Genomic DNA, 19,817 nt, shown 5'->3' on the forward strand with positions numbered 1-19,817 from the left:
CAAGTCTCATAAGATTGGTATAAATCTAATTATTTATAAACCATGGCTTAGAAATAATGGAGAAATGCAGCTTGCACATGCATTTAAAAGGACAACCTAGCAAATGTTTGTGACCTTAGTGTTTATTATCTTTTCTCTTAACAGATCTGCTAGAAAACATGTTAGTTCTAGAGCTGCACTTCTCTTGGCTGAATAATGACAATGAAACTCCAGAAAATGACAATTAAGCAATCTAGCCAATATATGCTGGTGGAGAAAAATCTATGAAATACAGAACATTATTTATGCCTAACTTAGTATGCCTTCATTAAGCAATGTTTCTAGCAGCATCATAGTGAAATAGAATAGTTGAGTGAAGTTTGGCCCCTCATTTTCTTAAATGCGAAATAATTTAAAGTCCCAGTTGAATCTGTAGCCCAAATATCAGTTGCTAAATAATCTGGAGAAAGCTTTATTGCTTTCTAAAGGAGAAATTCTCCAACTGTATCAGTCTTAGGAGATGTGACTACAAGAAGCCTAAAGAACCATAACAGACAGTTTTTAAGAAGTGAAAGGGTCAGGATGAAAGAAAAAAAACAATCAAGAATATACAAGCCAGTGTCTTCCCTGGTAAATCAGCCATCGTTCTTCTGCTTGTCATGCCACTGGGCTGTTTTACAGCAGCCAAGGAATGGGCTTTGTTTCTGTGTGTCTAATGAAGTTACCTTTTAAAAAAGAAAGGGAACAGAAAACGAGCAAGGAACAGTAGATAGGTAGTGGTGGCACAGATACAGTCATGCAGGAGGGGCTTGATGCCGGGGCAGTGGTAGCATGTGGATGCTTTGCCGACGTGGATCCCCTCGCCCTTGGTGCACGTTGCACCCTGACACAGCTGCTGCAGAGCAGGGCAGCGTGTCCTCGCTCGGCCAGGAGGTATAGGAGGGAGGGCGAGAGGAGCAAGGGCACCGGGGCTGGTGCCTGCTCCTTGTGACCGTCTGTCTCTGTGAGGCAGTGAGCACGTGCAAACATCTTTCATGACTCCACCACAGATGCCCACTTCTAACCCCAGCGCCTGGCTCCGATAAAGCGCTGACTCCCGTTAGCGAGTCAGGGCAACCTGACATGAGCTGTCCTCACCACCCCGTTCATACAAAGCACCGCTGAGACGAGCTGTAGAACCTCCCTGTGGGGACAGGTCACCACGCTCAGCAGGCCTAAAGCTGTGCATCTCTCTGCACACAGGGTCAGTGTGCTCCTGGAGGGCTCCCAGAAAGCTGCGTTCCCAAGATGGACTTCTTCCCATGCAGCGAAATGCAGGGTTACTTTTCTCTCTGAAGAGTTGATCAAAGCCCACTGAAGTTGATGGAAAAGTTACTGCTGAACCCCATTAGTGTCTGGGACTCGGAAGGGAGAATCTGGGCACACCGGGTCTAACCTCAGCTCTTTTCCACACTAAGCAGAGAGCTGGATTTGGGCTGCACGTGGGATGTCACTGGCACTGCGTGTGCAAAGTGGGTGCACAGATGTCCAAAGCACTCAGACTTGGATGCCTGACTCCCTTTCACAGGTGAACAGGGATTCTGGGCTGCCATGGTCCCAGTCAGAAGATGTGTGTGGAAGGCAAAGACCAGATCTCCTAGGCCACAATTACACCCTACAAAACAGGGGCAGGCGAGTCAGACAAGCCCAGGGTAGAAAAGACCTAAGTCAGTGTGTCCCTACGGTGGAATCAAGCACTGTCCAAGCTAACCAGGTTGATTGGGACAGTTTGGCCCACTTTAATCTGGAGCTAATATGCGGAATTTAGGAGCTAGACCAATGTGTTCAGACAGCACTGAAACCTGAGCTGACTTGTCCTCAGCTGCCTCAGGTGTTGGCATGTTCCAAGTTTGGGCTTAGCAGAGGCAGTAGGAAGATCAGATCCGTCTTGATCTGTCTGTGTAGATGTACCCATAAACTCCTATGCTTTTTAAAGGACAAAAAAAAAAGTCCTCTTCATACCAAGCTTTTCTAAGTCTCTCTGTTCATTGCATTTTATCTTAAGCCACTTTTTCTATGATGCCACAAAAATCAGTTTATACTACATACGTGTATGTGCATGTGTATATTAGATATGACATTTTTATATATATTAAACATATATAAATATCTATTTTATATATATATTTTATATATATTAAACAACACATTCTGTTCAATTATCCTCATTTCACGTTCTTCCACTGAATCCCATCACTTCTTTCAAATTGCACAAGTTCTTTAGGACTGAGCTGCCTTTGTTTTGGAGTACTGTATGTATAGCCAATTGTAGCGAATAGCACTTTACTGGCACTGCATTTAGTTGCCTGAGGGTTTTTCATTATTTGTGATACTCCTCAGAATCTTTACAATATGTGCTCAGGCCCTGATGGTGTGCCATCACTAAGACTCGTAGTTGTGAACGGGACATCTATGAATTGAGCTAATATGCATGATAAGGACTGTAGGTATCACTGAAAGTTAGCACTGTATTAAACACTAACTTTAACTGTAAATGTATGCATAAATTTAAAAAAAATCAAAGCATTTTGGAGAGTGGGAGAGAGATGCCACCACTTCCATTCCCACTACCTCTTACAGTTGTGTATACGAGGGGAATAATATTTTGGACTCCTCTCCTGACTCCAAAGGCCAATTTTTGGAATTTTGCCAACAGGAATAAACAGTGCACTGTTGTTCTATACGAGCTAGCTAACAGAGTCGTCTGGTTTTAGTAAAACTGGTTAGCATTTCTGGTGTAGATTCATTGTTATTCTTGCTTGTCTTATTCAGCGGGATATGCTCAGTATGAAATACTGAACAAGATCATTGCCATCAATGTTTAAAGTAAGAATTCTGGTTTGTTAGATGATATTTTCCAATTAGTAACAAACAACAGATAAGTTGTCCTAAGACTTATCAGAATATGCAGCTAAGACGACTGAATTTCCACTATTAACCAAGTCTATGAGCATTAACAGGGAAGTGCATAACAAGTAACTTACAGCATATAAAACCCCTGAATAATACAGTATCAAACTATAAATTTAAATAACAGTGAGTAAACAAAAAAATTCACTATATAAATCATAGGAAAGGAAAAAAAAGATCTCCAAAGCTCAAAGGAACTTCCCGATATGAATTACGGCTTCCATAGCCAGTGAAAGATTACTGCAATTCTATATATAAACAAAAAAGTCTACAGCAGGTATTTCAACTTGCAATTAGAAGACAGTATCTGTGAATTGCATAAATGTGTTGTTGTGTCACATAATATCAAAGTTATTTGCAAAAATTATACAATCTGGAATGCTTTAGTATGAGACACAACAATGTACTTAAACACACAGTAATAAGAAAATGAGAGCTATCATTATATAAAATGTATTTTTGGGATGCATTGAGTTAGCAGTGCTATCTAGATTAAATACGTAAAGTGAAAAGTCGTCATATTAATAAGCTGCTCATTGATACTCCTTTTTGCTATCAGGACATTTCTGTGCCCTACTTCTGCTGGATCTTTAAAGTCCCAAGGGCAAGTGAGAGCCAATTGCGGCATTCAGAAATTATTCGGTTAAGATCTACACCGTGCGTTTGTAACCACCATATTTTTTTTTCCTTTACAAGAGAAGTGATTTCATAAAGGCAGGTTTCTTTCATTGACACAGTAAAATCCTTGGAGCAGGGACCATATTCCGGGCACTGCTAATCAGACTGTTGGCACTAAACAAATAAATAATAATAACATTAATGATAATTTACTTTGCTTAAATCCTACCTATTTGCAGTGCTGATTCCCTTGATTTTAGTGATACTCTTTAGGAATTTTCAGATCCTTTTGGCCTAAGTCCCCTTTGTCTTTCCTGTTGTCTTCTCAATGTTGCTACTCTCCTCAGTCCAAAAGCCTCTTATTTTCGAGGTGTTGCTGTTTTATTTGCACTTATAGCAGAGGTGTTTGATAAAGCTACACTTCTTTCTGCATTTGGTAAATCTGCTGTATCATACTCCCAAGGGCAGACTTCAGCTCGAGATGCTAAAGGTTGCTGTAAGTAACTACTTGGCTTATGGGAGTCAGATGAAAGCACATTTCCCTCGGAAGAGGCATTTTTTTTCTGTTCTGCCAACTTACTGAGGTTTTCCTTTTCTGCTGCTTTCTGGGGCAGCTCCTCCCGCTCCCCAGGACAGGTATTAGGTGCATATCTATTAACATTCTCACACTTAAGCCCAGGGGAGACCTGAGACTTGGAATTTGACTGTTTTTTCTCATTTTCAAAGGCCTGCTGGTCTTGTGTCTCCCGAGTGGCTGCCTCCACCTTCTCTGAGCTCTTTTGATTTGACTGTTGATATCCTTCGGGTGTCTTCAGCTTATGATGAGACTTCCCCTTTGGCTGGGAAGGGTGGTTTTTCTCTGGCTCTGAGGAAGCAATAGACACATGTTTTTGAACTTTAGAGTCAGAAGGCACAGGACCAGGAGTTTGGTCATACAATTCCCAAGGACAAACTTCTCCTATGTCGAAATTGTCCTTGTGCGGAGACTTACCTGGGCCTGTGTCTGGATTTGCAGGTGTTTGACTAACCCTTTGCTGTTTCATAATTCCAGATTTATGGGTTTTCTTTGTTTCCTCAGAGTGGGTTTCCTTCCGGTGGGAATCTTTATGCTCCGCTTTATCGGAGGCCGAGTGCTTTTTGCTGGCCTCCTTACCCTTCTGCTGAGATTTGGGAGTTTTAGTGCTTTCTTCTAGACTTTGCGTTTTACTTGTTATTCCCAGAGTCTTTTCCTTGGCACTAGCAATAACACTGAGGGATTTTTGTAACACAGATGTTCTTGGATGCAGAGGCTTCTTATCACCACTTAAGTTATGTGCACTTACTGATTTGCACACCAAAGGGACCGATTCAGTGGAGACAGCTTCAACTTTTTCCAGGGCATTTTTGGATAATTTGTTACCATTCAAAGAATCCAGATGAGAATTCTCAGCAGCTGTAACTTCTGTGCTTTCTGTAGTTAAGCTGTTTGGTTCTTCTGTTTGATCCCTAACATGATCATAACTGCTGTGGGACTTTTTTAATGAAAAGACTCTGTTTTTCAAAGTCTCTTCTTTTGGCTTTGCAGAACTCGTGGACTCCTGTGGATTTTTTCTCAGCGTGGCTGTGTTCTTCACAGCACTGTGCTCCATCAGGTCCTTCTCATCCCTGGAGCATTGCCTGGTGACTGTCTCGGGGATTTCTGTAATACGTCGCATTATCGAGCGCCCCAAGCCCTTTTTAGAGCACCTTTTTTTCTGGAGATGTGGGTTATTAGCAATCATCTTTTTCCTTTTATAGATTTCAAGTTGAGCATATAGTTTCTTCAACTCATCCTGCAAAGCAAAGTGAATGGCAAAACTAGTACATACAGAGTGAGTGCAGTCAAACAAGCAGCCTGATGAATGCATTACCCATTGCTCTAAAAATGGCATTAAACTTGTTTCACTGTCTTTTCTAATTCTTGAATATGCCATTTCTCCATCAACTTGAACCCCACTTTTCCACTTCAAAAAATAAATTCAAGCTTGGTGCACAAACATGTCACCTTCCACAGCTGTGCATCATACAGCATGCAAAATTCATATGCATTCATGCTGTATGTTTCAGATTTCACAATGCTGTGGAGTATGCTTTCCTTCCTATTCCTTATTCCAGGAACATAAGCCCTTTTATCATGTAAGAAATGAATAAAGTATTTTTTCTGTTAATCATGTGTTTTTAAAATTTTATGTTACATAGTTATGTAAAGTTATGTATGTGTTACATACAAATGCCTAGTCACACTGACACCAAATCCTGTTTGCACTTCAGGATAATTCAAAGAGCCTATGTAAACTGATAAACAGCTCTTGCTGTGGATAATTCCCCCTCTTTAGCCTCCAGTATGACTTTTGCTATAACCAGTAATGCAGTGAATATTTTCCATGAGATTTTACATGACCTGATACCACAATCACTGAGACCTAAGATGGCCTGTTTCAGCTGATATCTGGAAAAAAAAAGTCAAATGGATGCAATTCACAGTTAACTTGTAGGAAAAAGTGTTGTTCTTGAAAATAAATGCTATTTCAATGAGTTATACATACCCGAATATCTTCAGGATCCAAACTATGTTCACTCCATGCTGAATTGATACTGCTGTTCAGATAGGATCCAGATCGACCCATATCAAGCTCATCTTCATAAGCTTCTGTAGCTATATCATCTCTTGGGTTATTGCTTGAATGTGAAAACTGCAATAAGTAGTCATAAAAAAGAGGTTGCCATCAGTGCAAAATTTGCTTCAGCATCACTGTAAGAGTTTACATCAATGGTTATTACAGTACAACAATCCTTCTGCAGATTTCATGTGATTTTCTGAACTTGAAATACTAGCTATAGGCATCATTGGCATAAGTACTGTCCTATAGAATATCAGTATTGTATAGAAGGAACTCTTATTAATGATAGGTTACCTTGACAAATCTTAGTGATTTGTATAAGAAAAAAACCCCTATTTATTTTAATGCTTATGTGAGCCTCTTTAAATGGCATTTAAATTAAGCTAGTACGTAAATAGACTTTCAGCCAGAGTTTCCAATTAGGCTGCTAAAACCATAAGACTGTATTTTATACTCCATATTGCTGAACAAGCCTGAAGAAAACAAATCTCCCGTTTTAGATCCTAATCCTGAAAAGAAAGAGATGAGGTGGCAAAAAAAAACCCCAAAACCCCAAAAAACCAAAACCAGATAAAAAGCAACCTGATCTAGTTGAAGATGTCCCTGCTCATTGCAGGAGGGTTGGACTAGATGACCCTTAAAGGTCCCTTCCAACCCAAACCACTCCGTGATTCTATGAAAAAAGGACACAAGTTAATCTCTCTCTTCTAAGTTTTAGCAAATGCTCAGATCAAGAGTTGGAGAGAGGTTGTCAGCTATTTATTTATTCATATTGATTCACTCATCTGTAGTTAATATTGTCCACACAATCATCCAGCCTTAGAACTTTATGAATGGAACTAAACCTTGTGGTTCTTCTCTTAATTCCCTGAATTTTTTGCTGTGCTGGAAGAAAAGTCTGTGTAGTGTTACACAGATAATAAGCTAAAAATGGAAATGTTGATCAGTAGTTATGAGTCAGCTTCAGAAAGGTCAACAAATTTTCTAGGTTAGTCCAGAAAGACATTTTTGAAGATATGCAATAAAGTATATGAAGATAAAATAGAAAATAGTATGATTATTGCTAAAGATCAGAAAAGTCATTTAAAATAAAACAAGGTTATTCAGTATTAAGGTGGCATCGATGTGTCCCCTTATTATGACTGTTTAATGTATGTATATTTGACAGCTATCAGCACACCCTGTTCTGACACATAGGCAAAAGACAAGAATAGCAGCTTAATCAACCTGAAAGTTCTATCAACTTGAACTGCTTAGTGACCTTCCTTCATATGTAGCTTTCACTTTTCCTGTTCTCTTTGACTCTTGACTTCTTGATTAATATTATTGGTCATTTCAAAAGCCATTATAAAATCATTCCCTTTCTGGGGTACCGTCTAAGATGAAAGCTCCATTCAAACCCTGTGGACTGGTTCTAGAAACAGGCGGAGCTGCCTGCAGTTCTCCTGCCCCTGGTGAGATGGACATATTGTCACTCTGCTCCCAGGCAATGTGCCGCAAGTGCTTGGAGCTCTTTCTCTTCTTCTCTCCCTCTCCCTTCATATTCTCATGTCACAGGCACACTCATCTTCTTACCCAGCACCATTCCCAGTTCCATATCATGGGCCACATCTGTCTCAGCATACAGCATCCATCTGTCCTAGACTCTGATTCGCAAAGGGCTCCTTTTTCAGCCTATAGCAACTGCCCCGGTTAAATCCCAGCCTCTCTATCTCATGGCTAGTCCAAGCTCCTCATTCCAGTTTTATTCAGCAGTCCATCCTGTCTTTCTATCCTCTCGCCTAAACTCTTTGTCTGATCTCAGCTAACTCTGGCAGCAGCATGGTCACCCAAATATCTGAAATAAGCATCATTAGGCAGGATTCTTTCCCTCTTGGATTAATCACATCGAAATTTTAAGTACTTTAAACCCCTGGAATTTTGAAAGCTGAATTAAACTTTGAAAATATATAAGAGTTTTTAAAATAAAAAAATATACAGGTTTTCAGGTAACGCAGCCAAATTTTACATCCTTCTTTTCTATCAGTTGCTTGCTAATTTTATACAGTATTGCTTCTGCCTGACAACATTTCTCTTTCTCGGTCTTGGCAAAAGAAAAGAGACTCGAATACCTTAGGGATCAGAAGTAACCCAATGGTGACTGTCACAGTCAAGTGTGTGTGTGCAAAGAACAGCATCAGCATCCAGTCAGACTGAAGTCTTGAAGCAAGAATGAATCTGAAAAGAGAGTTGAGGGTTGCAATTCACTGCCTTCTCTCCAGTGCATTAGATTTAACATTTTTAATATTCCTTAGGATTCTTTTCATTGAAAGACCAAATACAACTGTTTTTGTTCTGTAACGCTTTCATACAGGCTAAAAATTACATCCACGTGCTTTACTTGTATACCACAATTTCAAAACGACTCAGAAAAAAACAAAAACAAAACAAAAAACCCCAACAAACAAACAAAATGACCAACAAAACAAGCCAAAACAAAACATAAAAAGAAACAGAAGACCGTAAAGGATATTTGCTTATTCCATCTCCCTCTATTTAGCTGGTTTTTTTGATGGTTTATATTGTCACAGCTTCTTAGGCCTGAACTGAGTTATGGCAATTGACGTACATTAAGGACCAGAACAGATGATTTTAGGTTAAGTAAGCACGTCTACTATGATATAAAAAATGGCAGTGAACTTCATAAATATGGGACGTCCATGGATTGCAGCTCCAGAGTGTGGCTGATTAAGCCTTTAAAGAGAGAACTGAACGGAAATGCATTTTAGTGTGGGGCAGAGAAATGGTCTTGATTACAGGACTGCCCAGCTCAACACCACAGGACCCAAGAGCCTTGTGAATGCTGGGGAATGAGCAGCTGAGCCTCCCAAACAAAGTAATTCCTTGCTGAGCTCTCTAAAGGAGCAGTAGAACAAGCACTGCAGTTAACACTAGCTGGAGCATGCTTGGCTTATCTGCTCTAGTGAGTTCCCAAAGACAGAAATGGCAAGCAATGCAATGGATGAATGGATGGACCACTGGCTTGTAATTTGCAGGTTTACAAAAATCACTCAGATAGAAATGACATTTGCAACTTCTCTTAGTCCACAGATGCACATTTTGCAGAAGCTTTTGTTAACAGAAACAGTCTGGCATGAAACACTGACTTATATGCCATAATAATACAGTCATTATTTCTTGTTCGATACTTTGTAAATGAAATGTTTCATGAACACAACAAAATATTGTAACTATCTCTTACAGGGATGTTGCTGTTGAGGTGTGCAGGGATAGGGCCTGAGGGCTCAGGCCTGAGGGTTAGCTAAGTGAACACAGCACGAGAATTATTGAAGACAACATGAGAAACTGCTGGATATAACAAATAACAGTGAAAAGTGAACAAGTTACAGGCAGTGCTGTGAGCAAGATTCCACAGGTGGTTAATGGGGAGTCATTTGAAAGATGGCCAAACTTCACGGGTAATTGAAGGGAGCATTGGAGTCCTTTGGGAAGCAGATCTTGCAAAGTCAGCGGACCCGATGTAACCATATCAGTGACAGCATATAAGGCTGTGATTACCTGGTGAACTATATCAGAAATACCAAACTGAGTACGGATGTAGCAAAACTGGGACCAATAGGAAAAAAGTAATGAGGGGTGAGTTGTTTATTTGGGAGAAGACAACGACAGAGAGCAGCTAAGGCAGATGGGGGAAAAACAAGCACGGAAAGAAGGCAGGATAAAAGGGGATAGTGACATGCAAGCAAGTTGTCACTGACTGTGCCCTGTACCTGATCACTGCAGTATCTTCTATCTTCTCGTTGAATCCTTCTCCTAATGTCTGGGTGATCTCACTCTCTATGCAGTGCATATGTATATGTGCAATTCATGAGCAAACTTCAGGCTGGCCTAGCCAGCACGTGGGAGACTCGCGTCTCGGAAGACCCGAGGCCTCAGCCCGTAACTCAGTAAGGGGCCCTGAGCTCAAAGATGGATATTAGATTGGCTTAAGGCCTGTGCTTGTATTTGAAGGACCTGTGAATGTAGCATGTCTGTGAACCCACACAGGGTGCGTGTTTCATTAGTGAACCCGATCAGCTGCAGAGAAGGAGCAGGGTCAGGCTGTACAGGCTGGGCCTGTGCTGGCCCGTGTGGCTGGCCATGATTGCGTATGGCTGCACTGGGGTGGATGTGCTCAGCCTCGCCAGGCCTGCCAACAGAAACTGCAGAGCCGCATCCATCAGACAGAGACGGGACAAAGCTCCCAAGTCCGGATGCCCACCAGATCTGGCTAACCCTTAACAGCTCCAATCCTCACATTCTGTGAAGGCTTTTTGCTTGTTTTATGTGTGGAATCTTGACTGATTAAGGTATCCATGCCACACCCCTGAAAGTAAAATAACATCTGCAGTAGCCATTCAGACTTGCAGATATGGGGCTTCTATTGGAATGAGATTTATTTTCATATAAACTTTGTTTTTCTCTAGTAACACAAGAGAAAGAGCGATGCAGGAATTTAATGTTACACTGACCTGAAGATAATCAAGAATCCTCTGTTTCTGAAATGGGAATACTAGTTTTAAAGGAACGTGAAACGCAAACAGTCCAAGGTTTTATTTAGTGCTCACATCAATCTTATATGAGCTGTGGGAATTTTCAGACTGGACGGCTGCCTCCTAATAGCAGCTGTCCTTCCAGGCTCCAGTGCTTCATGACAACTCGGATATGTCCTATAAATCTGAGTCCTACATTTGTGCTCTTTCAGTTACATACAGAACTTGGTGGGAAAGATAGAAGCAAAAAAAAAAAAAACCAGAAGTAAGGAAATGTGAACTTCAAAGAGATGAGAGTATGACTTGTGTATACAGAAATGGACATAATCTCAGGAGGGATCATGTACATCCAGTGCATTCTATTCATTCCTGTCCATAAACAGTACATGATATTTCTTCAACAAACCAGCATGTACCAGACAGAGGGAAAAAATCAATGCAAGATATACTTTTTTTTTTTTTTTAAAGAAGGAGGAACAAAATCAGCAGACCTTAGGCTGAAGGAACAGGATCCTCACTAGGATAAACTGAAAGACGTAGTCCTTTTGTGTCTTCTTCATAAGGCATGCATTAAAATGCCACATTTCCCCCTTTTCTTCTCTGTTTTATCCAACATTACTTTAATCCTGTCCTATTGTTAAAAGAAACTTGCAGCAAACATAATAGCTCTCCTAATGCGCTGAACCGTATCTTCTAAGATGGCCCAAAATATGATTTAGGAACATCCATTAATGGGAGAAAATTTTGACTGAGTAGCTGTCATATCGGTTATAAACAATTCAAAAGTATTGTAACTGAATTTTATGTCTATTAGGAATTAAAAGAAAAATGCTTCCATGAAATACAAATTCTAAACATTATTTTTGAGATGCTTGTGTTAGGGAGCAAAGAAGATGATTTTGAGAGTATGTGGATGTTGAGATATGGGGTTAAGACATGAAAGAAACAAAAAGTTGCAAGCCTAAAAAGTCTATCAAATTTTATAACAATGACAGGAGAAAAGAGCACCTGGAAGGAATAGAGATAAAAGATTTGCTTTGCTGATGTTTACTCAGAATAAATAATGCCTCATGGAAGCAAACATCAAGAACGCAGAGACAAATGTGATTTCCAAGACAAACCAAGGAACAGAGAAAAGTATTTGAAGACTGTCATTGAGCAATAGGAAAGGAAAGAGAGGAGAGGAGAGGAGAGGAGAGGAAAAGGGAAAGGGAAAGGGAAAGGGAAGAATCTTACTAGATAAGTTTCGTCAGGAGGGAAAGGAAGGTGTGAGAATGTCATAAGAAAGTCATAAGAATCTCTTACAGCATGATATGAAATTAATGTTATCTTGCTATTTGGAATATTCCAGGACCAACTCATTTTTACAGAGTACTCTATAGGAAAGGCATATATAGCAATTTTCACATAGCTCTGGCAAAGACCCTTATTTATTTCTTATTATTCTAATAATTTACAAGTGTGAAATGTAAAGTTCATTAGAAACCTCACAAGAAACACGTGCTTTAAATCACTGTGACAGCATCATATGCATAACAATTTTTTATGTCAGCATATACAACACTATACTTCATGCACAAACCAGTACAATTATTTGAACGTCCAGCTGCCCCTTGCCAATCTGTTATACACCAGGAAAAGTTCATGTAAACCAACATTCTTACCTGCTGTTTTTCTAGGGATACAAACCAGTGAGCAGTGTGTAAATGATTGAAGACAGACAGTAGTTCTGCTATATCTAATTTATCATATATACTGAACTTTGATCCAAGAACATAGTAGTAGCTAGCCATACTGAAAACAACCCTAATTATAGAATTAACAAGTTGACTGTACATATTCTTGAATCCCATGGGAACATTTTTAAGTTTAGCAACACTTCATTTTCAGAATCAAATATTTATGAGACTTTCCATTATGCGTCCTATTCCATTCACCCATTTTAATTTGCACCATATGAAACCTGAAAGATAAATAGTTAATTACTAGATCTACAGATCACTTGCCTAATCGTATGGAATATAGCAGAGATAATGAGCTCATTGTGAACTGCAACAGCCATATAACGTGGCTCATGAAATGCTGATGGGACTGTCCGCACTGCATAGCAGAGATAAACACCCCACAAGAGGAATAAAAATTCAGCTGTGAGAAGAACAAAAAGAAATAATTTGCAATTAGTTTTATATATGAAAAAGGAAGGAGATTTGAAGTACTATAGTATCTTCTGTATGTGTGAGTTTCTATGCAAAGACAGTATACACTCATACACATATATATGTACACACATAGGCATTCAAACTCTTTCAGATATTGTCACTGCACATGACACATTTGGTTTTAATCTTACATACTTCTTTTTTCCAGATTAGGAACCTCTGCGTTCATGATGTTTCAGTTTTTCAATTGACAAACTTTAAGACCATGTCCCATAACGTCTTGCTCGTTTTTCAAATTGGTACTATAGAAGTTTGACATCACTTAAAATAACAAGTGTTTTTATTCGTAGCTCTGGTTCTTGTTATAGAGGCAGATACCACTGCTACTACTAAACTACAAGATTTTAAGACTAAAGTTTCATTTCAAAGGTTTATAACTCAGACATAACAATGTATTTTGGGTTAAAAAAATTCCTCTGATCATGATAGTTAATTCTGCTGATGCCCATAATATGATGAGTCATTTCTGAGGGCCTAATGTAATTGTAACACATGATGTGTTTATCTCCTTTAGGAGAAAAAATGAGTAAAGGAAGAAAGGAGAAGTAAAAGGTTAGGATCAGCTTAAACTATCCTGTTAGAGCTAACTCATCTGCACCCAGCAGTACTCTGACTTCAGTTTCCAGTAGACAGTCTGCTGTGACATCATTTTGCCATTGAAACCAACAAAATAATTTCATACCCATCTTGAAATATCTCCCTTTCCAGAAGAAAAACCCCACAGCTCTGCCCGGTAGCTACGAGTAGAGCTGGCGTCTGTGCCTCTTGCCTTGCAGTCTGTTTTGACGATGGCTGGAAGATGTTGAGACTACCCAGCAAAACACAATTCCATGAGAGATCCCTGCAATGCCAGCACCGCTCTGGGCCAGCTTCTGAAATTGCGTGTGATCCCATCGTTACTCATACACTGATACTGGGAAGTGAGCTCAGCTCAGCCCATGGTCCTTCTGCTGCCTGTGAGCAGGGTCAGCCAGCTCTGCAGCACAAACCATCACGTCCTGACAGAGCAGGAGCTGCCACAGCTCTCCTCGAATACTGACAGCACTCTGACGATCACCCTAACCTGAGCATCTAGATTTTACATGTTCTGGTAGGTGAGCTGAACCCTAACATAGCTCCTCAGCTCTGAAATTAATTCAATCAGCTGCTTTAGCAAAGTGAAAATCCTTTAATAATCTTTTTCTTGGTTTTGTGAGCTTGTGTACTTTGTCATTGCACCTTAAATTATCACTGACTATACATAAAGATAGAAAAAAACCCCATTCATAGTAAAAAATAGTCACATATAGTATAATAGAAAATGAATTCTTTCTCATACTTCTTTTTGCCAGTACATGTTATTATACTGTAACTAGAACAGGCCATGAGTGACACCACCCTACAGTGGTGATCAGCAAATCATTACTGGTCCGGTTTTGATAAGGATGCAAATGTTTGTGAACCCCCCTGTCAGCAACAGATTAAAATAAAACATCTGCACTGGACATCTCATGAGAACAGGTCCTCTGGTTCCTCCACTTTCAATAGTCCATAACTTCTGCAAATTACCTACATTATATTCTTACAGCATTTCAAAACTCCTAATTTTGCTATGAATCTCAGCTAAAATCAATCAGAGACAAATTCTGGTAAAACTAATTCAGTTACATAGATCTCTCCATGCTCCGCTAAGAGTTCGGTTTGAACTCTGAACAACACTTGGCATGGTTCTTATTTTTATAAAAAATATACGGCCTGGCTTTAAACCCATTATTTTTACTGGAACATATCCTACACAAACCTAGCAGTTTTACCAGTTACATAAACCCAAACATCTGAAAAGGCATAATTCACACATGCTGCTAGTTTTGTATTCTTCCTCATCAAAATCCCAACATTAATAAAACTTTTGACTAAGTAACAGTTAGACTTGGGACCTTACTGAGTGTCGATATGAAAAAATCAGGGTATGAATCTTCTGAGACTCTGTCCCAGCCTGGTTTTGAGCTCTACAAAAGCATGCATGTCTTCCCCATATCCCCTACATGCTTGGGCAAACTGGCTGCTACTTCCATTTTGTTCCTATATAATTAGATATGCTACCAGTGTATCCTATTACTCTGGTTTCTTAAAAACGCCTACAGAAGAATGACCTACCAAGCCAGCTTGTGCCTGAAGTTTTTTTCTGAGCAAGTGGAATACAATTTTTCCTCCAATGATATAGCATTAAAAGCTCATTTACAAATGTTAGCAGTTTTCTCTTTTGTAAGTCCACTTGCCTCGCACATGCAAAATCATGGCACTGAAATGTATTACTCTTCGGAGCACTGAAATGTATTGTTCTAATTGCTCTGTGTTGATTTAGAAGAAATCGAAAAGGAGAAAATGGTTAGAATTAGGTTGATATACTGTCCTATGTTCTAGGGAAACTCTTATTATTAGTATGGTTCAGCAGGTATTCCCCAGAACATGCCACATAGCCTATTTCCTCTCATTTTGCCTTTCATCTGAAGTGTCCATACAGAAAAAAAACCCCAACAACAACAACAACAAACACCCCAAAAACATAAAACCCCCAAACATTAGCAGCAGAGCTGAATAGATGAGCTAATTGTGAAATAAGCTTCACGCTCCACAAAACCACCCATGGTCGATTCTTCTTTCCCTTCCTGCACTGAAGTGAGAAGAGCCCCAAGCCTCTTACTGGTTGGAAAGATCAGTTACAGGTGCTAACAGAGGCTGAGAGTCTGAAAAAATTTGGCTTTTAAAGGGATGAAAATACATGTAAAAAACTCCGTGTGCTGGAGGTATTCCTACTTAAACTAGAGAGTGTGGGCCAAATTCTGTTTATTTTTACCAGGAAAAAAAAAAAAATCTCCTTTCAGTTTGAAGATAACCAAGAATTAGGGTTTGTTGGTTGGTTGGTTGGTTTTAATACAGATTGAAAAAAACCCTTCAAGTTATCTCAGAAAGCAAATGAAAGTGAAAAAGCTACAACCCCCCTAATAAAAAACAATTTCAGTGAGCTAGAATAAGTAGGAATTAAAGTAGCATTTGATCTCCAGATCTGATTAATTCTGAAAATTTCACAGTTTTAAGTTTCTCAATCATAGTTAAAAGGAATTCCTAAGACAATGAGAGGAGATTTCAAAGTATTAATATCCTGGAGCATGGCAGTAGTTGCACTATTTAATGCACAATGCTTTTATAAAAGCTTTGTATTTACAGCAGAGCTGGCATTCCTGTCTGCAGATAATAATTAGTGTGACATCTGGTATACAACACAAACAGAGAATAGCTTTTAAAATATAAGGTAAAATAACAGAGTTCCTATACTTGTTAACCCTAATGTTACAATAATTGCATTAGCAACAACAAATAAAACAGACTGATAGAAAACCAATTTATTATCTAAACCACTAATTACAAAGCTTAAATGTATCACATGGAAGTTGTGCTTAAGAGGGGAAATCAAGTTCATATAATTAGCCACAGACCATTACTGCAATTTTTAATAAAAATCTGAAGATACGATACAATTTTGCTGTATGGCAAAATGGCCTTTTTGGTTTCTCAATATAAAATAAGGTGACAAGTTAATGTATTTATTACACTCTTGAAAAACACAGATATAACTAACTTCAAATAGATAGAGAGATAATGGAGCACATCTGGCCACCACGTAGCAAGGTTCTTATGTACCACTCATCTCTGAGGTCTTATTAGTTCTGTCTATGGCACACTAGTGACTGTTTTGTGCCAAGTATCTTTAATGATTAAAATCTGTGAGATGTGATGTGAAATTTCTATTTGGCTGGCTGAATAATTTTCCACTAAAAGCCTGGTGTAGAAAAGTGACTTCCTGACCACTAAAGGACTATCTTAGCATATTACAAACCTGCCAAGACCAAACTGAAAGCTCAAAACGTGTGATCTTGTTCCTTTAAGTATGATTTATGATAAGGCTTATAAATTATCTCATTTTACTTATTAAACACAAGAACATGAGAAATACCTTATTTCCCCCTTCTGAAAAATGATGGAAATTCTTAGGAGAGAGCTGCTGACAGATCTCCAGACAGAAAATGTGAAGTCAAAACAATCAAGCATAAAAGAGCTCTGAGGAAGCTTGCACTAGCTACAGCATAACTGTCCAAACTGGGCATTCAGATTTTGGGTGCAAATCTCAGACAGGAGAGTAAGAAAAGGCACAATTGCTTTAAAAGCATAAATGGACGTAGATATGAACGGAAAGTAAGAGATGAAAACAAAATGTGGCCATGTGCACAAAGCAGTTAATCTTTAAATACCTCTCTTGCTAGCCATTATGCTATTTCCACATCTTCGCACTATCTAATCAACCTGCTTAGTTATATACTTCGGTGTTTTAAAACCATGCCCATCATGTTTTTAGAAAATGGAGCATTTTGTAACTCTTAGCTTGGTCTTCCAATACAGTGGACCAGACTCAAGCCCAATGCCACTGGCCTAAGAGTACATTGTGTCTGCTCACTTGGGATTTGTTTAGGCCACTGTTCATATTCTGCATCTTCTGATAACGAACAACAATTATATATGTTCACAGTACGTGATACCTATCTGCTCTACAGAGAAGGACAGACTCAGGGTTCGTATTATTGACTTAAACTTCCTCTGAAGATCTGGATTTACATTTACTAGGTTTTGCTAAACATGCAGTTGTCTGTGTTGCAAACTATTCTTTCATCTTTAAAGCCAGTACAAGGCAAAGCAACATCGAGAGATGTCTCTGTGACATTTTATTTCCGTGTCCATTAGCTGAGCTGTGTCATGCCTCGCACAGCGTGGCGAATGCAGACTGACCTGCCCCTGCCTGTACAGCCCCCCGCACAAGTAAACTCCTGCTTTAATCCATATCCTCTCTCATTGCCTGCTCTGCAGATGTCTGTACTTCTCTTGGCTGCACAGAACTGCAGAGCAAGATACGATGAACTAAAATCAGTGATCAAAGTCACTTTCTTCTCTTTCAAGATTCAGAAAAGTCATTGAGAGTCTCCTGATACTTGAGTGGGTATGAGAAGAGAACCCCTACAATGACAAATAGAGTAAAGGCAGTAAGGGCATGACTTCAGGAGAGGCAATAAAAAATGGATTCAGAAAAGCAAAGATCATCCAAGGAAACATGAAAAATCAAGAAATGTAAAACTGGATTTTTGAAAATGGCTTACACACTAACTGTTCTTAGAGGCCTTAGGAAAGTATTTCATCCTTACTTCTACAGCTTTGTTGTCTCTAAGAACTGGATAGCATTCCTCAGGCTAGACATAAGGATGAAATTTTTTACAATGAGGGTGGTGAGACAATGGAACAGGGTGCCCAGAGAGGTGGTAGATGCCCCATCCCTGGAGACATTCATGGCCAGGCTGGACGGGGCTCTGAGCAACCTGATCTAGTTGAAGATGTCTCTGCTCATTGCAGGGGGTTAGACCAGATGACCTTTGGAGGTCCCTTCCAAACCAAACTATTCTATGATTCTATGAAAAGAAAAATAATACATATGCAGCCTTAATTTGCTCTCTTTTGCATATAAAATCTTCAGTTAACTATACAGTTTCTTAAGAGACCAGACTCATTTAAAGCATGTGACAGAGCAATTCCAGAGATAAATCAAGGTTGGCTAACGAAGAAAGCTCTGTAATTCATTGCAAATGACACTTAGATATCTAGTGAATGAGACTAAGAACTGCAGGTGAAAAAAGCACTGTTGTGTACCTGCAGGAGAACTGAATTCTAACTTGGTCTGTACCTCAAGCTCCCATGTAAATGAAAAAAATTCAACTCAAGCCAAACTTCAGAGAGATGATCACAGACAGCATTTCTCTTGCTATTTGGGTGCCAACCTAGGCATTTTTGCTATGATTTGCAGCAGAACTAAGTACATAGTGCGGTATTTGTAGCCAGTGAGACCATACATAACATGTTATATATAGATTTGACTAAGCTCTGTAACTGAGCCAAAGGCATTGCATAATGGGCACTCAGATTAAATGGACCATATAACCCTAATCTTATTGTGCCTCGGCTCTGGCTGTGTGAAATGGGGATAACGCCACCCTGTCACTGCAAGATGACACTGCAAATAAATTTACCCGTATTTGTGAACAGCTTAAATCCCAAACCGTGAGTTTTCTTCCCGCCATGCTCTGCAAGGGAAAGTGAGTTATTTCAGGCTGTCCTGGCTCCTTCTCAGCTCTCCTGCCCTGCCAGAAACGCCTGTTTCTTGTGCCTCATCTGGCCAGCCTCTCGGTGGAGATGGCTGTAGGTTAGGGCTGCTGAGACGAGCTCCCTGGAGCCACGATACCCACGCCCACTCTGCTGTCCAAAAGCTACCTGCAAAAAGAAGACAGCTCTGAAGGATTAAAGCCCATTTTCATCACTCTGTGATGTTCTATGTCTGACCACACCTATTTGCTTAAAAATCACTGTTGCAGGCCAAGAACAGGTCCCTGCTCTCCAGATAGAGGGACATGCTGTGTCCTTTCCTCACACTAATAAGGGAGAGCCCATTACAGCTTCAACTTGACTAAGTTTATTTGGGCCAAGAAAATGATCAGAAGGATGGAATACCTCTTCTTTGAGGACTGGCTGAGAGAGTTGGGGTGGTTCAGCCTGGGGAAGAGAAATCTCTGGGGAGACCTTATTGAGGCCTTTCAGTACTTAAATGGGGCCTGTTAGAAAGATGGGGACAGACTTTTTAGCAGGGCCTGTTGCGACAGGACAAGGGGTAACGGTTTTAAACTAAAAAAGGGAAGATTCAGGCTAGAAATGAGGAAGAAATTTTTCACAATGAGGGTGGTGAAACACTGGCACAGGTTTCCCAGAGAGGTGATAGATGCCCCATCCCTGGAAACATCCAAGGCCAG

General features: G+C 39.7%; 1 protein-coding gene across 1 annotated transcript in view; it reads right to left on the reverse strand.

Annotated features, from left to right (window-relative positions):
- Positions 1–3,448: 3,448 nt before the first annotated feature.
- The window catches only part of GPR158 (G protein-coupled receptor 158), a 197,414-nt gene continuing 181,045 nt past the window's right edge, over positions 3,449–19,817 (reverse strand). The window contains exons 8-11 of the mRNA XM_065629243.1: positions 12,724–12,862; positions 8,297–8,402; positions 6,111–6,257; positions 3,449–5,357 (exon numbers count right to left, since the gene is read on the reverse strand). Of these exons, the coding sequence (XP_065485315.1) occupies positions 3,906–5,357; positions 6,111–6,257; positions 8,297–8,402; positions 12,724–12,862 (1,844 nt within the window). The 3' untranslated portion in view covers positions 3,449–3,905. The remainder of the gene's footprint in view (positions 5,358–6,110; positions 6,258–8,296; positions 8,403–12,723; positions 12,863–19,817) is intronic.

This window comes from Caloenas nicobarica, chromosome 2 (assembly GCF_036013445.1).
Source record: "Caloenas nicobarica isolate bCalNic1 chromosome 2, bCalNic1.hap1, whole genome shotgun sequence".
Classification (NCBI taxonomy): Eukaryota; Metazoa; Chordata; class Aves; order Columbiformes; family Columbidae; genus Caloenas; species Caloenas nicobarica.